The 20,800-nt window shown below is 40.1% G+C and overlaps 1 protein-coding gene across 2 annotated transcripts in view; it reads right to left on the reverse strand.

Annotated features, from left to right (window-relative positions):
• The window catches only part of Celf2 (CUGBP Elav-like family member 2), an 837,937-nt gene that overhangs the window by 429,308 nt on the left and 387,829 nt on the right, over nucleotides 1-20,800 (reverse strand). For both annotated transcript variants that reach the window (XM_055593762.1, XM_055593759.1), the window contains one exon: nucleotides 12,766-12,801. Coding sequence is in view for 1 of the 2 variants with exons in the window: in XM_055593759.1 (XP_055449734.1) it covers nucleotides 12,766-12,801 (36 nt within the window). In the remaining variant the exon portion in view is untranslated. The remainder of the gene's footprint in view (nucleotides 1-12,765; nucleotides 12,802-20,800) is intronic.

A 20,800-nucleotide genomic window follows, 5' to 3' on the forward strand; every position in this document is an offset into this window, starting at 1 on the left:
TTTCTTTCTTTCTTTCTTTCTTTCTTTCTTTCTTTCTTTCTTTCTTTCTTTCTTTCTTTCTTTCTTTCTTTTTATTACCAAATGTGGCCATACTTTGTCACTGCTAGAAACATGAGCATAGTTTTCTCAACCTCACACTCATCCCCATCTGACCCTGAGTGGACACATATACCAACAAACAGAATAGAGAACCCTCAGACCTCGAGGACCTCAGGATGAAACACTATGTCAGCTATTAATCACTTCATGACCTGTTTTCCCTACTGATTGTCTCTAAGTAGTTCGAAACTCATGCCAAACAATCCCCTGGGCTATTACAGAAACTTTACACTTAAAAAAAAAATTGGGCAAGTCTGGAGCTAGATGACTAAACTGGTGAAAAAAACATGTGAAACTTGGGCTTCAGTTCACTCTGGTAGAGTCTTGCATCATGGAAGTTGAACTTAGATCGGACTTTCTCAATTGGAAACTCTCAACTGCCAAGGCTCTAGGCAAGAACGCAGAAAAGACGAAGCCCCAGGCATGATGAAATAAGCCAAGATCGTGCAGGCCAAACTGGGAAAGGCTGATCAAGAATACGCAAAGAACACAACTCTGTTGCTAAGAATCTCCTTTAATGGTGTCAGATACAGACCTTTCTATCATTGTCATGAAAAAGATGGTTATTGAGCTGTCCCAGACAGTCTTTATACCCTTTTCTCTTGAGAAATTCCCAGATAAGTTAAGGAGCCATTTGTGTATTACATTATCTCTGCATCAACATTGTTGTCAAAGAATCTCAATCTGCTTTGCATATTTTTTCTAATTTGGAAAAATATTCCCCCATGAAAAAACAAACAAGCAAAACAACTGCAGAATCATTGGAAACTCAAAATGGCTTCTTCTAAGCCTCCATGTAAACAGTACACAACATATTTTCATATTAAATGCTCAAGACACCCATCTGGCATTCAGAACTTACCCTCAAACTCCATCCCTTGACCTAAATTTACCCCAAACTTAATACAAAACAATCCTCATTAAAGCTCCACATTTCCAACAAGCGCTTGCTTTAAACCTCCATGGTTTTGGTTGGAATTGTTGGAATTTCATCCCATGTTTGCTTTTTTAACATCTGAACTTAAGTAGGTAAAGTTAATTTGTTCTTACTTTTTCAACATTGTCTGTAATCCATTCCTTTCTTGTTTCTACAATGACCAGTGCATGCATTAATTCTCATCACCCAAACTGTTTAGAAAAATTTGTGTCTTTCATTTAGTCATGAGCCTGATGGATAGCAGAGTCCTGGGAGGCTAGGGTAGGTTTGAAAATAGTAAGGCGAGGAGGATGGGCCTTACTAGGCACTCACAGCCCAGTGGCACTCCCCTCAGTAGTGAGTGGTCTTTGCAGGACACCAGCACATCAACCTCGTTTGTGCATCCTCTGAGTTCCATCCTTATCTTGCTGAAAGGCTGCTTATGGTTTGCTGACAAACAAACATGCAGACAAACAGACAAAAGTCCCAAACAAAACAAAAACCAAACAAATAAAAAGCAAATTCTTTAGGAACTCTAAAGCCTTTACCTAATTCTCCTCTCATGTTTCATTATTTTCTCAACGAGCCACCTGGGTGGGAGTAGCTGGCAAACTACCATCCCTGAACACTCCATGTTCCTGGCTCTTTGAATTATTGCTGCTACTTCTTGTCTCCGAGAGGTTCCTCCAATGTTTTCTTTTTTTCAAGTATCATATATAAGTTTTTTCTCTCCTCTGCACTTAAATATCTGGTCAGTTTATATGGTAACTGACATTTTCAATATTTTAAAAATAAATAATATGACAAACTTTGTATCAAAAGAGAATGTACTTTTTATTATTACAGTTAAATTTTTAAATTTTGGAATATCTTGCTTAGTATTGACTTATAACTATTTTAATTGACAAATAAAAAACACATAAAACACATATATTAACATTCTGACATGTATGCATTGAAGCATAATTAAATAAGTTAGTTATATATCATTACCTTATATGTTTAATATTTTATAATGAGATCATTTAAAATATACAGTTAGCAAACTTCAAATGTGTTGCATTATTACTAACTGTAGCCACCATGCTCTACAAGCACAATAGATAGATATTCCCAAAGTCATTTTTTGTAATTTAATTCTATAACCTTTAACCAACTTTCCCTTGTTTGCTTCTACCCAAAGCCTCTAGCCATTGTAATTAGCATTATACTCTCTCTCTCTGGTGAGTTCCATATTTTTTTTTTTAGTTGGATCTTTGACTCTTAAAACAAGATCATTTTACTTTGTATCCTCTGTAGCCAGATCACATAATTTCCTTGCTCACATGGGTACTCATGGTGTAGCAGGAAACCATGCCATTGCTAATGTCAGCACATTCCTTTTAATGCTTCCTCACTTATTATGCCAATCAGCGTCTTCATTATCCACTCAATATTTTAGCTTTTGAATTGGGAGTTCTGCACAGAAGCCTAACCAGGGAACACCTTTTCTTCCCTGCTTTGAAAGGAGGTTTTAGTGTCCTCCAATGAACTAAGGACCACCAGTTGTCATCATATTGTAGATGTAGGCTTGGGTTCTGCAGGTGTGAGTGTAGAAGAATGAGGGTCCCAAATGACGCATTTATAGGAAAGTAGAATTCCACTTATTCATTGGACAGTCATGTTCCCAGCTCACATTCTCTTTAGCATCCATTAAAGTTGTACTGTTCCCTGGTGAGTGTGACGGGTACAGGGGTAAGGACGGGCTAGGCTCGATAGTGAATGCATTTTCTCTGTTGGCTATGCCACTGCAACATCTCGGCTGTGTCACTGCGCCATTTTATGCAGTGTTTGTGACTTTAAGGAAAACCAAAAATGACACTGTATGCATGCACAAATTATGTTGCAAATAAAAAGAGGGGAAAGGAAAATACACGATAGAAACATTTACGAAACCTAATCAGAAAAGAATGTTAATAAAGCTTAAAAACTATTTACAGCCAAAAAGAATATATTTTGGATCTTTATATGCTTTTGCTTGTTTGACAATGTCAAATAACAATGGGGGTAAAAAAATTTATGGTGCTATCAAAAGGGGGGAACTCAGGAGAGACTCTCCTGCCTGCATCCCTTTTTTGGCCAAAGTTGAGGGGACAGCAAAATGTGAAACCCATCAGCAGAGCAAAACTTTTCTCCCATGTGAGTGTGTCTTATACCATTCAGTTTCCTCAGTTAATTTTATCTTCAAGAGTTAATTTTATCTTCACAGTATCTTTTCAATGGCAGATGAAAACCAAGTGAGAAAACGTTGTGAAGCAAAATTATTTCTTTGAGAGGTTGCAATAATTCTTAGGATCCCCAAGCTAGGGATCATTTTCCTGCAGTGGCTCTTTTACCTGAGAGTGCTCTGTGTGTGTGTGTGTGTGTGTGTGTGTGTGTGTGTGTGTGTGTACACCCACGTGTGCGAGCATGTGTTTAATGTTCTCAGGAAGTAGAACTTTTATATAGCAAATAAACTCCAATTATAAAATTGTGTCTTAGACAGAAACTATTTTCTACCTTTTTGCTCTGTGAACTCTGAAGACTTGAATGCTTCCACAAACAGCCAGACAGAACCCCAATTCTCAACAGTGACAGAACTCGGGAAATGGCAGGTTTTATCTTAAAAAAGTTCAATTGCTGCACAAAAGCACTCATCCACAAATAATGGAATTCTCAAATTGGGATAAGTGTGCTTTTAATTTTTTTTTTATTTTTAACATTTATTTCAGATAACACGTATGGATCAGGTAACAGAGCATTGAATTATAGAACAGATAGAAAAAACCTAAAAGGAAAAAAAAATTAGGGCAGGCCTTTATTAAATTTTAAAGTATGTCTTTGCTAGACTCTTATAAAGAGCCAAATAGGGTATCAAATCTCTGGAGATCACCAGTATAATTTCTTTATCATGTTCCATTTAAAATTTAATTATGTAGTCTACAACAAAAAGAATCTGATCAGTCTAAATAGGTCAGGCAGTGAGTAACTTAATGATATTCTGAAGTTTTCCTTGTAAGGATCCTTCCTTTAATAGTGTGTTACACATCAGAACACCATATTATAAAACAAGTGTAATTTAATTCCGTCACTACACTCTTAAAAACATCTATAAAGAATGAAATGTTTTGATTTAGGTGCTTTGGAGAATTAATGAAAACCATGTTCTGGATGGAGCCGTCTGTGATTGATGACAAATAATTTCATATTCAGGTGCTCCTCGACCCACCATCAGGCCACATCCCCGTAAGCTCATCACAAGTTCAAAATATCCCCAAATGGAAAGTGCGCCTCGCCTATTAAATGCCATCACTTTATCCACCTTCTCTTAAAGGTGCTTATAACCCTTGTAACAGCTTACGGTTTGGCAAAATCACCTGACAGAGAGCCTGAGTTAATCAAGTGGAGGCTTTCTCATACAAGGTACTGGAACACTGGCAATGTACAGCACTCAGGGCATTGGCTGGGCCCATTGACTGGGAACCATGGGCCCATGAAACTGTGCACATTATCAGAGAAGAGCGGAATCAATATCTCTAACCATTGAAAGAGAAAATTCAAAATGCAAAGTGTGGTTTACTCTGAGTGGGTGGCTCTCTTGTGCCATCATCAGCCTGAGAAACTTTAGTTTGAATCACTGTAAGTCAGGGTCTGTCTGTAGTCTAGCCTCGGCCAATCACTGTTTTCATGTATAATAACAGAGCAAAATGGCTACACACACACACACACACACACACACACACACACACACACACACACAGTCTCTCTCTCTCTCTCTCTCTCTCAAATAGTAAAACAAAGTATTCTAAGCATTAAATTATGGTGTGTGTGTGTGTGTGTGTGTGTGTGTGTGTTTGTGTGTGTGTGAATGTGTATGTTTGGGTATATAGAGAATCAGGGTTTATCTATGTCTACTTTATTTATCGATTCTGCATCACTTAACTGAACCGAGAGCTTGCACGTTGGCTGGCCCTCTCCAGGCACCTACCTCTGCTTCCGCCATGCTGGGATCGTGAGTAGCAGCCACGTCTGCCTGGATTTTCCCCTGGCTCTGGTGATCCGGACTCCAGGCCTCATCTTGTGTAGCTATGCATTATCCCCAGAGCCATATCCTCAACCCGTGGCAAACTTGGCTTTAAACCACCAATCATGTCATTCCTAATTAGACAGAAATCCAGGCACTGAGAAGTGACATCTGAATTAGCGGCTTATATATGCATATACATAAGATTCTCTCTATCTCCAACTTCACCATTCATTCTACCTGAATTTCTTTATGCTGATAAAAGAAAACACTGTGAATGCACTCTACATGTATCTTGCCACTTATTTTTCAGAAACATTGTTCTGTTATTGTCCCCTTTACAGAGAAAGTGAAGGGTTGTACGGAAGTTCACAGAGCTAATGACTCGGCAGGAATCTGAATAGAGACTGGCCTTTGAATCCAGAGCACAGGAGATGGAGTATTTTGCTGTGCATCTTCTTGTAATGAAGTGTGATATCACCTTCTACATAGCAACACTATTCAAGTGTTGATACAAACAACTAGCTAACGCTAGCCTGGAATGAACCCCGGTAACAGTAACTATGTAGCCACTGTGGATGTGTGCCAGGCACTTAGTTAACAGCTTTACACGGATTATCTCCTCATATTGACTCTATGAAATGAATATTAGCTCTCCAAATTATAAATGAGAAATAGAGGTAGATAGACTGAATTAGCATAATCAGGAAATGGCAGGTAGAGAATTCAGGTTTGCCTGAGCCCCACGCATAGTCTTGCAGGCTCTCTACTGACATTCAGCTCCTTTAGACAGCTTATGAAGAGTCAACCTTAGCTTAACAACTTCCCAGCCAAACAGATGAAACCCTCTTGGTGTTAAAAATTATGAAGCAGTGAGCACAGTGGGAAGAGGGATGGTAGAAATCACACACCTGCTCCAACACTGGAGATTGCTCTGGTCCTTTTCCTCTGCCATCTCAGCTCAAACATCCATTCATTCACTCATTCATTCATTCATTCATTCAAACATCTACTAATTAACTCAAATATTGACTCACTCAGAAAGTCAAACATTATGCAAATATTTATTCAGTGCCTGCTATCTTCCACATAGGTCTAAGCATTAGGGGTAGACTTGGGTTCTCAAGATTTTTTTCTTTATTATAAAAGGCATAAAAGTCTTCTGGAAAATGACATCATTAGATGGCATACATGCTGTCATTGGAGACTTTGGAAATAAGAGAAAGAATATAAAATTGTTCAGGGCTGAGAAAACCTTACAGAAACTATCTCTACTACTCTGTATCTAGGAGAGGGGTAGGAAACATTTATATAAAATGAACACAAAATACTTTCATGTTTCCAGGCTATGCTTTATCACAGTGAATCAACTCTGACACTACAGAGCAAAGCCAGGCTTAGACAATATATAAACAAGCGATATATCTTTTTTCACGTGAATATTTGTTTATAAGCATGAGCTTTGGGGATAGACTTTGCTTGCAACTATGGCTTATACCTAACCCCCCAAAAAATGAGTGGAAGATCATTTGGGAGGTGAGAGGAAGAAGAGGGAGATGACAGAGTACCTAGAGGAGAAGGAAGAAGAGCAAAATGCAGATTAGATCTCAGTTTCCTTGTTTCTAAAATGGGGACTTACGAAGTCATTCCACAAACTTTTTCTTTTGAGACAAGGTTTCTCTGTGTAGCCTTGGATATCCTGGACTCACTTTGTAGACCAGGTTGGCCTTGAACTCACAGGGATCCCCCTGCCTCTGCCTCCCTGGGTGCTGAGGTTATAGCCACCACTCTGGGCACCACAAACAGTTCTGTTCTGGGTCTTGCCAAGTGTGTAACAAATTGGACAGGCAAAGAAGACAGTGTTCTGGGTCTGAGTAGGAGGACAGCACATGGTGGCCATGAACAGAGTATGAAAAGATAATGACAACTGCTGGACAGACAACACAAGATGGCAATGGGACCAGGGGCAAATGTATCTCGGGAGGAGCTGCTGAGGGCAAGTGCCCGGGAGAGGGCTCTCTGAGAAAGGAAGGATGGAGAAAAGCCAGTGGGCCAGAAATGATGGCAATGAGAAGAGGGAGGCCAGGATTTGCAGTGGCAGAACAACAAACTGAACCATGTGCTCAGCTTGCTTCCTTCTTTTATACAGCCCAGAATCCCCCTCCCTGCCATGATCCTGTCCACATTAAGATAGATCTTCTTACATCAATTCATCTAATCAAGACAACCCCCACAGATGATCCCAGAGGCTAACTTTAGTGCAGATACTCTCTCCCAAGTGTACCCGAGATTTCCTGCCACTTACCAAGTTCTTACCATGCTAAGCACCGCAGGTGTTTTTCTGTTTGTCCTACCCACAAAGCACTGTGTGCCAAGCACTGGGTTTACCTGCCTGTGCCTTCCCTACCCGATTAAGGTTCCAGACAGAAGAACTGGTGTTTCATCTATTTTCTCCCACATAGTCTACTCTCGGCATATTCAAAGCATTCAGCCTACTGTAATGGAAGTTTTGGTTCCTTTAAGAACTCAGTTATGTTATGCAAATATGTTTTGGTTTTGATACCAAGTGTGGGATTTTAGTTCTGGCTTTAGTTTGTACAGCTGATAACTGCCTCCTGTGGGTCGTGGTCTTTGCCAGCTGGTAAGGGCCTGCCTCGTGCAGCATGGAGAGGGTCATGATCTAGGATTCTGGGTGATATGAGAGCCCAGAAAAAGGATGTGTGGCAGTTTGGAGAGTCCAGAGACAAACGGCATGGCAGCTTGGAAAAGAAAGATGAAGAGAAACAGCGGCTTGCTGCATTTGCTGTTGACGGAGATTGCGACCCTAAACAGCTGGGAGATGTAGAAGGTTCTGTGCCTCCTCTCCCCACTAACCTTCTCTTTCTTACTTAGGGCTAAAGAGTTGATGGGATGGAGGGAAAGGCTTAAATGCCCCAAATAAAATAGAGTTTAAAAGTGAATGCAACAACCTACCTTTGTTAAATCAGTGAACAAATAAGTAAACCTATCAATATAGAACCACACTGGATGCAGGTCCCAGGACAGTAGAGGGGACTGTTGTTTCCTGGGCATTATGAAGAAGGGAGGAAGTAGGTGTCCATCAGCTCTTAGCTGACCTGGAGAACCAGCGTATTTATCCACTACTTTCTAAGGGTCTCAAGGGAGACAGATTTTGTATGACGACAATGAAAAATATGAGCTTGTGTTAGCTACCAAAGCTTCCACAGAGAACTAAAGCCTTGACCTTAAACTCTCTAGAGCCACAAGTAGCAACTTGAGCCATCTGAGCTTATCTTAATTCCCTTTGCGTCCATCTTTCTTCTTTGTTGCTTCTTGACCAGGCGCATCCATGACAGAAATACGGTTGATGATAAATGGTGAATTCCATTTCCAACCTCAGAAAACAAAGCCCTACACATAATATCACTACTCCAGTATCAGTCAGTACCCCAGAATCAGTACTCAAGTGTCAGTACTCCCCATGTAAAACTACAATGGAGTGACTTGGACCTGATAGTCCCAGACAATTTTATTTTCTTGGTGGAGGGTCTCAAACACTAGTTCTCTGTCCCCGTGCTTCAGGAACTGGGGGTTCTAGTGCTCAAATGGATTCTTCTTGACGTATGAGGAGAGGTATGTTGGGATCAATAGTAAGCTGAAAATACCACTAAGTCAAAAATGCATACGATGTACCTAATCTAGTGAATCTCCTCATTCTTTAGAACAGTTACCCACAGGGTGGTTGTCATTTCCTCTCACGATGGAGAGGCAGATCCAGAGCCTAGAAATTATAGTGGAGAGTGTCACGCTGCCTATGGCTAGGCTCAGAAATGTTAAAAAAAAACTCCAACCAAATGCTAGTGTGGTATATGGAGACTAATTGCTTAGGCCGATGTACTAAGGTTTCATTGGGATGCAATTAGTGAATCTGAGAGAAGAGCATGCTGGGAATTACAAGATCTAGGGATGTCATGGTAGTATTTTTTCCCCCACCATCACAGAAGATGCAAGAAAAAAAATTACTAAGGTGTTGAATTTGAACGTGTGAAAAATATGAAGTTTTTCCTTTATAACATTTGTCCTTAGCTTTGATTTCCACTGACTGATGCAAAAATCCAGTAGAAGAAAGCAGCTGGTCCACATGCCTAATTATTTTCAGTTTCATTGACTGACACTTCATGTTCTTGGCAGAGTATCTTGAGTTGGAGGGATGGTGTAGAGGAGCTGGCTCATGAATCACTCCTGTAGTACTTAAGAAGCGTTTATGAAGGTCCATTAAATCCCTTTATTTTCCATACCGTTAAGTCTATAACCAGGGCCATGTTAACAGGGAATTGAAGTCCCTCTCTCTCTTTCAAAAACAGCAGCCGATGACACGTGGTGATAGTAAAACCGGAGTTTCTGGAAAGCTTTTGTATAGCTTTACTCTGTTCACAAAATAAAATTTTTCTTTGTATAGGCATCATTTACATTAAAAACTCAGCTTATAGTTAATTTAGTGCCTCAACTCCATTGAACACCCGGGATCTCAGCATTTTTTATTTTGAACACACCTACCTAAACTAACTACCCTTCAATAGAAAAAAACAGAATTGGAAACCATCATTGTAGGGTGAAGAGGTGGCTAAGTTGGCAAGGTGCTCATCTTGCAAGAACAAGGACTGACATAGATTCCCAGGAACCATTTAAACAGCCAGGCATGGTGGCATGAGCTTGCCATGCCAGCACATGAAGGCCAAGACAGACAAGTAGATCCCTAGGGAAGAAAGGGGGTTCCAATGGCCAGCCAGCCCAACTGGCTGAGCTTCAAGGCAGTGAGAGATCTCCTTCCACACCCCACACCCCCAAAAAAAAGAGAAAAAAAGAAGCAAACCTACAATTCAACAACAGAAACAATGGTTGATGCCACCTGTAAAATGACACTTGAGTTTGTCCTGCGGCTTCTACATATATTTACCCACATATACATGACTATGCACGCACACACACACACACACACACACAAATGGTTATAATAGAGTGTTCAGATTGCTGAATTGCCTTTTGCTGCATGTAAAATAAAAGCAAGAAACCATATGCAAGAAAAAATGATTGTTTTCACAGTTTAAGGAAGGGAGCACATCCCATTTGTGGAACACTTCAAGACGAGTATTATAGGGAGTTGGTTTAAATGTTTGTTTTAATCTTGACAAGATCATTGGTTTTTAATATTTATAATATAATTACATTGCTTAGAGTGCATGTTGCTCATGTAATCGAATATTTTTTCCAGTGACATATTATTACTAAGCTTTAATTTCAGCAACAGCAAGAATTCAGAAATGCATTTAGGCTATCATCAGCAATGGAGAATGAAGCTGACGCTTCTTCAAGTACCTTGTGCATGTATATTGTTTCAACTTCAAAGCATTTTCAGCTTTTGAGATATAATCCATGCCGCCTGATTTGTGCATTTGTACAGAGTATTATCAACCTGTGGCCGACGACCTAAAATTAAAGGCATGTAAGGCCATTAAAGGTGAAATATTCCAACCCCCACTCCCACCCCCAACCCCAAACAGCTGTAAAAGGCCTTTTGGAAAATTTTAAGACAGTCAAAGCCAATGAACACAGAATCATAACAGTGCTATAAAATCCCACTGTCTTCCTTCCTAGCCACGTATCACAAGCTAGCAGTTGCCTGGATTGCAATTTTCCATTTTTCTTAGATGTCACAGCAAAAGCATGCTTTTATGACTAAAAGGATAAAAAACTCCAAGTGTCATGTTCCACTAATCATTAGCTGAGAAACAAACAAAATAACTACAGATGCCTTGTTCTAAATGATACTCAGATATCAGAGGGCTCATTTTCCAGTGACAGGTTGAAGACATCTGAAGACAGGAGGACAGCTGAACAAGGGATGGAATTCTGCTGGGCTGTGTGAGCAAATGCTTGCCAAAAAAAAGAGTCTAGGCACCAAGGGGAACATTCATTGTGAAATAATTATGTTATTTTATGTTAATATGAGAAGGGAAATACTTGTCAATGGATATAGCCCAAGCTGCCCCTAGAGAAAGCCAACAGAGTACCCGAGGCTGTATTAGAAGCCTCATTGAGAAACAACTCACCTTATTTCTCATACGTTCACACACGCATGAAAGTTGTGACTGCAAGTTGCAGTTAGAACAGGGCTGCCACCATGCTGTTGATTTTCAACATCATTCAACAATAGGACAAGAAAAATTTCATGACAAAAAATAAATAGGCTCATTACCAAAATACCACCCACCAAACTCAAGGAGAGAGCGTTCTGTCCCTCGGGTAATAAACCAACTACAACAGAAAGATCATTCCAGGGGAATACGCAAATGGCTGCTTGGTATTCACAATAAAGCACTGCTTAATAGAATTCAGGAGGCTCTGCAGATTTTCAGACATATGAGCAATTTTCGTCTGTATGATTACAGCATGGCGTGGGTCTTCCCTGACAAAACAGAGGTGGTCCATGTCTTAGCCATAATATAAAAGTTTGGAAGCCATTTCTCATTCCATTATTTCAGGATTAACTTCTTCACCACAAACATAAGTAGACACACAATTCCCCCATCCCCTGTAAATGATGGGATGCTCAGCTACTGATGACAGACATTTTCCAAGTGGAAAGCACCATGACAAACAAACTCAGCACTGACACATACGACAGAACATGCTCAGAGGTTTAATCTTGCAAGCTGGCACACCTTTGGGATACTTCTTTGAGATACTATCCAAAGAATGGACATACACAGTACGCTAAATATTTGGATCACACCAAACTAGTTTTTGGGGCAATATCAGTTATGAGTCTATAAGCAAGTTTTTTTTTTTTAACATACAAAAAGCAGCTCAACTGCTTCTCATCTCGTTCAGATTTCGATGCTCCTTAACCTGTTTCCTAGTGCTATTTAGAATCACACTCCTTGTTCTTTGTTCTGTTCTTGAGATTATGTTAATGGACATTCAGCAGCTCCAAACCAATGCCCCATGTCATGTTAATTGATTCTCAAATGGGCATTAAGCACCTTCAAAGACTGAGCAGAAGTTTTGGTGCTAAGGTCAGACTAGATGCACAGTATTCAGTAAAATGTCTTTTAAAAGATGGCCACCCTGTTGATTTATTTTTCTTATTTAAACCATGAAGAGAATTTCAAATGTGTTTTTAATCACCAAAAACTCTGATCAGGTTGTTTAGGGGTACCATGGTTTTTTTTTTTTTTTTTTTTTTTTTTAATAAATCATCAACTTCTGAATACAATAATAATTGATACATTGAAGAAAAAACCCACAAAATATCTCTGACTAGCAAATCTTTTGACTCTAATAAGGAGTCACACTTTCATGATTTCTGGAGCAAATATAGTCACTATTATCTATGTATCTTCTATCACTCATCTGTGTATATATCATCTATTATCTATCTGTCATCTATAATTTATCATCTATCTATCTATCTTCATCAACTATCTTTCTAAAGACATAAAAAGAATGAGAATAACTTCTCAAAATCATACATAGATATTAGCCTGTTACTTCTTGATGCTCTCACTTCCATGTGACCCAGTGACTCGTACAGAATTTTTTAGCACAATGATAAGAGAAAATGAGGAGCCCACTTAAAAAGGACACAACGCTGTTCCCTGTATGTTTCAAAAATCAGGAGAAGTGTAAAGAAAAGCCAGCTGCTCACCTCGGTGGACTTCCAGCTAACTCGGTGGCAGTTTCTCTGTTAGAGAAAAAGAAGACAAGCGTGATTAAGTTCACTGCGGCAAATGTGAAAGTTAATCACATCACATAACGTTGCAAGGCTGTGTGTGACGGCAGTGTGAAGCATGCAGTGCTTGACCACATTTCTGGTTACTGTCTATGAACATCTCTGGCTACTTTCGAAGGAAGTAGCCATAACTGCTTGTTATGTAACATAACATGTATCATAACTGCTTCTGCTTTCTGTTGGTAGACTTTACCTGAGATTAGAACACTAAAATTTAAAAGCGCACAGAAACTGGTAAGGAAAACATCTCAAACTGTTTCATTTGCAATGAAACAGGGTGCGGCGATCACTTTCTAAGAGTCACTCAGGAACAGAGGACTTTGGGAATATTGCTACTTGTTTTCGGTCATCTGAGGCTTAGGCAGGAGCATGGAAAGCACAAAATTCAGTTTTATATAATAGATGTTATTAAGAAGAATGAAGTGAGCCGAGCATGGTGGCACACGCCTTTAATCTGAGCACTCAGGGAGGCAGAGGCAGGAGGGTCATTATGAATAAGCAAGTCGAGGACAGCCAAGACTACACAGAGAAACCCTGTCTCGAAAAAAAAAAACAAACCACCACCACCAGAACCAACAACAAAACTCACAACAACAAAAAAAGAAAAATGAAATGTGACCAGTAGAGAGAAAGTGAAACCTAGGGTAGTGGGGGGAGCTATAGTTTTACATAGGGAGGTTTTTCTGGACCACCTCTAAGGCCTAACTCAGGAAATCCGAGGATGCCTTAAAGGCAGCCTCTTCTACTCCGTGCTTGTTTCCTACACTCATCTCTTTCCTTTCCACTTGTGCTTCCCCCTATTTTCAGTGACTCTTCCTGGAATACCCTGAGGCAGACAGCATCTATTTAGAAACAAACGAACACCACTATGCTGACTTGGAGTGTAAATTCAAAATGCTGACAAGGACAAGGGAAGACCAGACCCTGTGATGATCTCAGCTAGTCAGTCACTGAGGAAACTGCAGGTTTCTCTGAGAGATACCACCCGTTGGTACTAATGCCCTCCTGTGTAACAGACATGCGTCTGGTGTCTGGCTTTGCTGGGATACAAGCTGGGGGTGGATGAAACTCTCTACACCTTTCAGCTTAAAAGCAAACATCTGGGAGGTAGCATTTCCCTTTATGTCACCCAATACACTTTTGGGATTGAATTTTCACATCAATATCCAGACAGGCTCCAGGCTCTGGCCTATTGAGAGTTGGCACCATGGAAGACTGGACTTCTGTTTACCAAATCCCCCAGGACAGGTGCCGAAACGAGTGGGCAGAGTTTGGAGCTAGAGGCTTGCCTCTGAGAGCGAGCAGGCATGCACTCAGATTGTCAGAAGGGCCAACACAGTTAAGAAAAAATGGAATCTAATTCAAGTTCTGTCCAGTTTCCTTCTGATAGTCCTCGTTTTCATCTACAGAGATGTTGCTTAAGATTTTACTTGGCTCAAGACATATTCATAATATTTTAGTATTCTTTATGTGACACGGCTGCAAACGCCCGCTATTGTCTGTGTCCTTGTGCTCAAGTGCCTTAAAAATCAAATTGCTGGAGGTTTCTCTTCATCAGCACTGCAAAGAGTGCATCTGGCCTGACTGGTCCACAAAAGAGGCCACTGTTTAAATGGTACTGCTGTCCCTTCTGTCGCTTTGAGGTAGTATTAAGGGCTCTTATTTTCTTTTCTTTCACATATGCCATTTTGGCACTTGGCTCATGAACCCTCCTAGGAAGATGAGCCTGTCTTCAGCACCGTCAGTGGCACTATGGGATAAGGAGGCTTCCACGTATCCTTGTCTCTGTGTATCCATCATTGTAACTCTCAACATTCAGTGATCCTACCCTCTTAAATAATGTGAAATAGCAAGTACCTGAATAGGTCATCAGCAACAATTCCTGCTCATTAAAACACATTTACACAGACTTTAGCAGTGGCAAATGTTACCAGGCCTGGAGGACAGTTGCTGAGCTTGGAAATGGCACGTTAAGTTTCAATTACCAAATTGTACTCTCAGAGATGAAAAGGAAATGCAAAACCATACACACAAAATCCAGACCAGTCATATGTAAGGGCATGGATTAGTTTCTCCTGTCTCTCCTGTGACAGAATACTGACAACAGCAACAAGGAAAGGAGGAATGAATGGAGGGAAGGAGGGAGGAAGGGTTTCTAATGGCTCCCATATCTGGTGGGGAAGGCATAGCCACATGTGAATAGCCAAGTGGGTGGACAAGGGTGAATAGCTAAGAGGCTAGGGACTGAACTGAGAGCCTATGTGTGCTAGACAATGACCCCACCACTGACCCCTGCCTCCAACCCACTGAACTCCTCTGCGAAGGTAAGCTTTGGTGAAAAAAATCTGGAAAGATTTGATTTGCAGAATACCCACCACCAAAGTCACGACTGGCAAAGCAGACTCCATTTGTCAAGAGGAAGGATGCTTTTAGTCTTAGGCGTGCCCATCTTTCTACAAATCTAAAATGTAAGAGCCACTGACTTGAAGAAGAGTGCAAGGTCAAGGTGGTAGCCATCGACACGTCTGTGTGGTGGAGGCTGCTGAGGGCGGAATGCAGCAGAGGAATGGAAGACGGGGAAAAGAGGGAGGGCAGTGCAGATGAGGGTTTCTAGGGTGAAGTGACATGATGAAGGAAATGAAGAGGTGTCTTGCACTTTCTCAATGTCTAGATTAGCTTTGGGTTGTCGTATGCCTCCTGTCTGGTGCTAGGAGGTCTTTGAGGAATACAAACTGGAACTGAGTCCTCATGGCCTTTCTGGCCTCCAGTCAATATTGTGACATAAGGGACAGAGAGTTGCCACCTGAGGCTGGGGCCGGCAGTGTTCTCTGTCACATGGATAGTTCCTTAGAAGGCCTTCTTGAACTCAGGCCTGACCAACAGAAGAGTGAAAATGAAGAAATGAAGAATATGAAGCTCAATGGTGTTTTTTTTTTTTCTTTCCTTTTTAAAAAATGCACCAGAAATTATATCATAAGTAACTCTGACATTAGGGCTGAAAGCTCTTAGCAGCCAACCACAGAAAAGAGGAGAAATGAAGGTTGTTTTGATGTAACAACAGACTGGTTTTTTTTGTTTGTTTGTTTGTTTCTTCTGTATTATGTTTGTCCAAAGAAGTTGCCTTTATATAATAAAATACTCTCTTTCCATAAAGGCAAAAAGCCCACTTCTTGATACAGTTAGATGGCTCAGCAGGCAAAGGTCTTTGCCATGCAAACCTATTGGTCTGAGTTCTATCGCCAGAACCCATGTAAAGGTAGAAGAGAAATGACCCAACAAAGTTGTCCTCCACCCTCCTTGCTCATGCCATGACATAAACATGTGCATACACAAACATACACACACATAAAATAATCATAATAATAATTAGTAATAATAATTTTAAAGCTAACTTATTTTTTTATTCTACAGTGTTAGTGTTAAATCAACTTTCCTATAGTCACAAGAAGGGAAGATGTGCCCATCAAGTATCATTTCATGGAGGAGGAACGGTTAGGGGTCACCAACAGCTTCCCTCAGCCCCAGCGACCAAGGGCCAGCCTTTGTGAATACAGAAAATAGTCATAAGGTGTGTATGTGAGAGAGGGGATGGCAGAGGGAGATGGAGAGAGAGAGCGTGTGAGAGCCTTTCATGAATAAGATGATTTTACCTATTTGAAACAACATTATTCTAAGCATCGTTAGCAGAGGGACAGTTTATGTCATTTTAGAGCCTCAATATTTTCCATGTTGCTTCTTAGAGCCTCTGCTGGCTACATTAAATGTGGTATTCATTCTGCCTCTGAAAATTCCAATGCATGCATTCAGTGTGTCAGCCACAGTGGGTCATGTCCAAGTTGCTCATTGAACCATCTCCATTATGTCCTGTTCTGCAGCAATGGGAAATTTGAACCAACCCCAGATGAAATCTACAACCTTCAGCACATTCAGAGATGACAATTATGTCTCTACAATCACTAAAATAAAGAAATAAAATAAAACAAACTGAAAAGGAATCAACAGTAAAAGAGCTAAATTATAGATAAGAGAATATTCATAAAACTATACCTCATCTCATGAACGTGGGCACACTGCCTCATGCCAGGATTTCTTTAGGCATTGGTGATATTCAGTATATTGCAATTGAGTGCAATTACAGTTAGCTATAATTAAGAACAATTACAGCTTTTATTTCTCTACTTGTTCTTTAAAAGCACATTTGTAATAAAACTTTTTTTTAAAAGGTGAAGAATATAATTATACATCCTTATAACGTCTCAAATAATTAGTTTGACTAAAGTTTCCTCTGGAACAATTTTCATTTTAACTGTCAGATCTGCCATTTATAGTCAATGGAACATACTTTAAAAAATTCCATCATTAACCTTTTTCACCCCATATTGCTGTATATGAATTACTGGTACAAATGAAAGGTTTCAGTATTTAAATCTCTGGGGCCTATTGCAAAGTAAATTTTTTTGCTAACGTTTGCATGTATATGTAATGTTTTCACATACAGGTGTGTACATGTATTATGTAGGAGTGTGCGTATGTATCTGTACGCATGAGTGCATTTGCATATATGAACATGCATGTCTATTCATGTGTATGTTGTTATGTGTATATGCATGTATGTGCATGTGTATGTACAAATGTGTCTATGTCTTTGAAAAGGGATTTTTGGAAACAGCTGCTTTTTGCAGGTAACTGTGTTCTTTACTTCATATATCCTAAGACACTAACCTCTGTTTATTTGCTGTGTGTTTGTGAAATGTAAAGCCCAGAAGTCCTAGGATTGTGACGGAGCTTCTTTTGGTTTAGGAGCTTACAGGATACATGTCAACAAAGCTTAATTGGGGATAGTGAAACACTACTTTCCTGTAAATCCTGCATCAACAACACCTCCTCTCAGACTCCTTGTTATTTGGTGAATTCCAGGCGAGGACTTGATTACCTCTGGACAGCTCTGTCACCAGCATACATAACTAATGGGTGGTGCAAAGTGACTGATACAGTGAACAAGTACAGTTCCCTAAAAGAACTTGTTTTAAAAGGTCTTTGCCATCAACAATGAAAATAACTGATAAAGTAATCACCTGAATGACTGACTTGAATATCAAAGAAAATTTGACAATATGACCCTGGAAACCAAGGGTAATCTCACTTCTTATTCAATGGATGATTTGACAAAGTCTCTGCACCCTGAGAATGAGCAGTTGCGGTAAATCATCTCTTAAGGTCCCTAACAACCTTGAGATGACCTGACCCAGCATCACTTGATGTCAATCAGGCTGAAAGAGGCCCATGTGGCTGTGATGGGGTGGACTGGTAACAAGCTCACCCACAAGACAGACTTGTAGTATCAAAGACACTAACCTATTGAGACACTGCTGTCACTTAAATGTGTCACAAATTCCAAAGAAAAGCTGTGTACAATTATATGCTTTACCATATTATTCACTATGTATTTTATTCTTTATCAACTACAAAGAACTATGAACTTGCTGCACTGTAATCACTTTGCCTAGAACTTACACACACTTGGTCTTTAGTTCTTCACGATATTGTTATGCCCATCATTCACATGAAAAAACCAAGGCTCAGAGGAACTGAGTGAGAATCTAAGCATATTAAATTCTAGGATCCATGAGTAAAACAAGGAATAAGAATCAAAAACATAGCCAGTTATCCTTAAGGGACACCAAGAGTTGGACAATCTGGAAGAGTTTCTAAGCATTTTAAATTTAAAGTAAGAGGGAACTAAACAAAAAGTTCCATTTCTAACTTTAAGTATAAATCCATAGACATATATTTCACTATTTCTTTGACACACAAAAAATACTCTTATCTTCCCTTTCTTGAGAAAAAAAAATTTTGCTATGTAGATTAGGCTGTCCTCAAATTCTTTCTTTCTATTAATTTATTTGTTTGATTAATTTACAGGCTGGTTGCAGCCCTCTCCTCCTCCCCTCCCAGTCCCCTCCTTAACCTCCTCCCCCATTTCTTTCTTCCCTTCTCTGAGGAAACAGGGAGGCTCCCTATGGGTACTGGCCTCAAATTCTTTACATCCCTGCCTCTGCTTTTCTAAGTTCTGGTATTACAAGCGAGTTTCAGACATTTTCTACGTAAAAGGTCTTTGTGTGTTAAGAGTTTTAAGAACAGAGAAAGGGTAAAATGGTTTTTCTCAGGGTGGGGTATGAGGTAAAACATTCCTTTCAGTTCCTGGTTTTCCATTATCCCAGAGTGAATATAAAGGCATGAACACTGGACCATGCAGCCTGGTCTCTAACAGAAACCATCTACATGGAAGAAGATAATGGACAGAGCAACTGTACTGTGTTTTTGCAGTCTATGCAGTGGTTAAAAGGAATTATGTAGACTCCAATGCTGTAAGATGGAATCACAAAGCAAGGTGAGTAATACAAAGAACGTAAACAAATAATACAGTTAAGGATATTTATGTTTAAAGCAGAAAACAGAAAAAGGTATTCCATGGACAGATTTGAGTTTAAAGCATGGACAGCAATAGTCTGAGGAAGTGGTGGCTTCTACTCAGAAGAACTTAGCACTCTGTATCCATCATCTGCCTTACATCCACCCAGAACCAAGGATGCTCTCAATCACTGTGCCGTTAGCTAGGCCAGGCACTACCACAGCCCCAGTGATCTGCAGGCATGTGGGCATGGCCTGGGCATCCACAGGCCCTAGCAAGGGCATGGAGTCCCTTATACATTGTGTACAGCCCAGAGTTGGTTAGTCTTAACTGGCTTTAGAATCATCTAACATTCCTTGTCTGGGTATGTTTTTGAGGCTGTTTCCACAGAGATTTAACTGCCCCCCTGAATATGGGCAGTGCCATCCTATAGACCAAGATTCCTCATCAAAGAAAAGGATGAACATCATCCCTGATACTGCCCTGACTGTTGACACAATGTGACCAACCCTCAAGCTCTTGTGGCCATCCCCTCCCCATGCTGGTGATTGTATTGCTTCTTAACCCCCCCCCCGCCCTATCAAAGCCCCTTTTCTGCCCTATCACTGATCATTTCCCCTCACTTTGCCTTGGTTTCTAGGTCTAGAACTTCATCTAAACGGAGTCAAATTACATATCCATCTTTGGTCTGGCTTTTCTTGCTCTTGAAATGCCTCTACGGTGTGCCCTCATTTTCTGAGCATCACCTCATTGTTTGAATATAGTGCAGGCTTGCTGGTCCCTTCTCTTCTTTATAGCATGTGAGTTTTTTCTATTTCTTACTATTACAAATAAAGCTGCTGTGATCATTTTCATTAATGTTATTGCGTTATTTCCTTAGAGAAGCAGGAACATGCTTGTATACTCAGGGGAAATAAGATTTTCCACAGGTAGATTTGAATAAACACACCAGCAAATGCCATATGTGTGTTTAGCTTTCTCAGAAATGTTCAACTGTTTTCTAAGTGACTACAGCATTTTACTTCTTACCTGCAGTGTGACAGGACTGGAAGGCGTTCCAATGCTTTCCTTCACAATGGGTTGGAATGGAATTTATTTCAGCTATGTGTCAAATAGTTGTGATAGCAGCTCACTGTACATTTAATTAACTAATAATTTTGAGAAACTTGTAATGTGTTTATAGGATATTTGTCTATCTTCATAGAAATATTTCACCCAATTAAAACACCAAATTTATTGTCTTATTGATAAGTGTTTAGAATTGTGTGTGTGTGTGTGTGCATGTTTTGAGATAGGGTTTTTCTGTATAACCTTGGCTATCCTGGACTCTCTCTGTACACCAGGCTGACCTCGAACTCTCAGTGATTCACCTTCTTCCCAGCTCCCTGAGAGCTGGGATTAAAGGCATGTGCCACCACAGCCAGGTTGTGTATATATATTATTTTTCTTTTCTTCTTCTTCTTCTTCTTCTTCTTCTTCTTCTTCTTCTTCTTCTTCTTCTTCTTCTTCTTCTTCTTCTTCTTCTTCTTCTTCTTCTTC

The sequence above is a fragment of the Psammomys obesus genome, unplaced genomic scaffold, assembly GCF_907164565.1.
Source record: "Psammomys obesus unplaced genomic scaffold, mPsaObe1.curated_primary_1811, whole genome shotgun sequence".
Classification (NCBI taxonomy): Eukaryota; Metazoa; Chordata; class Mammalia; order Rodentia; family Muridae; genus Psammomys; species Psammomys obesus.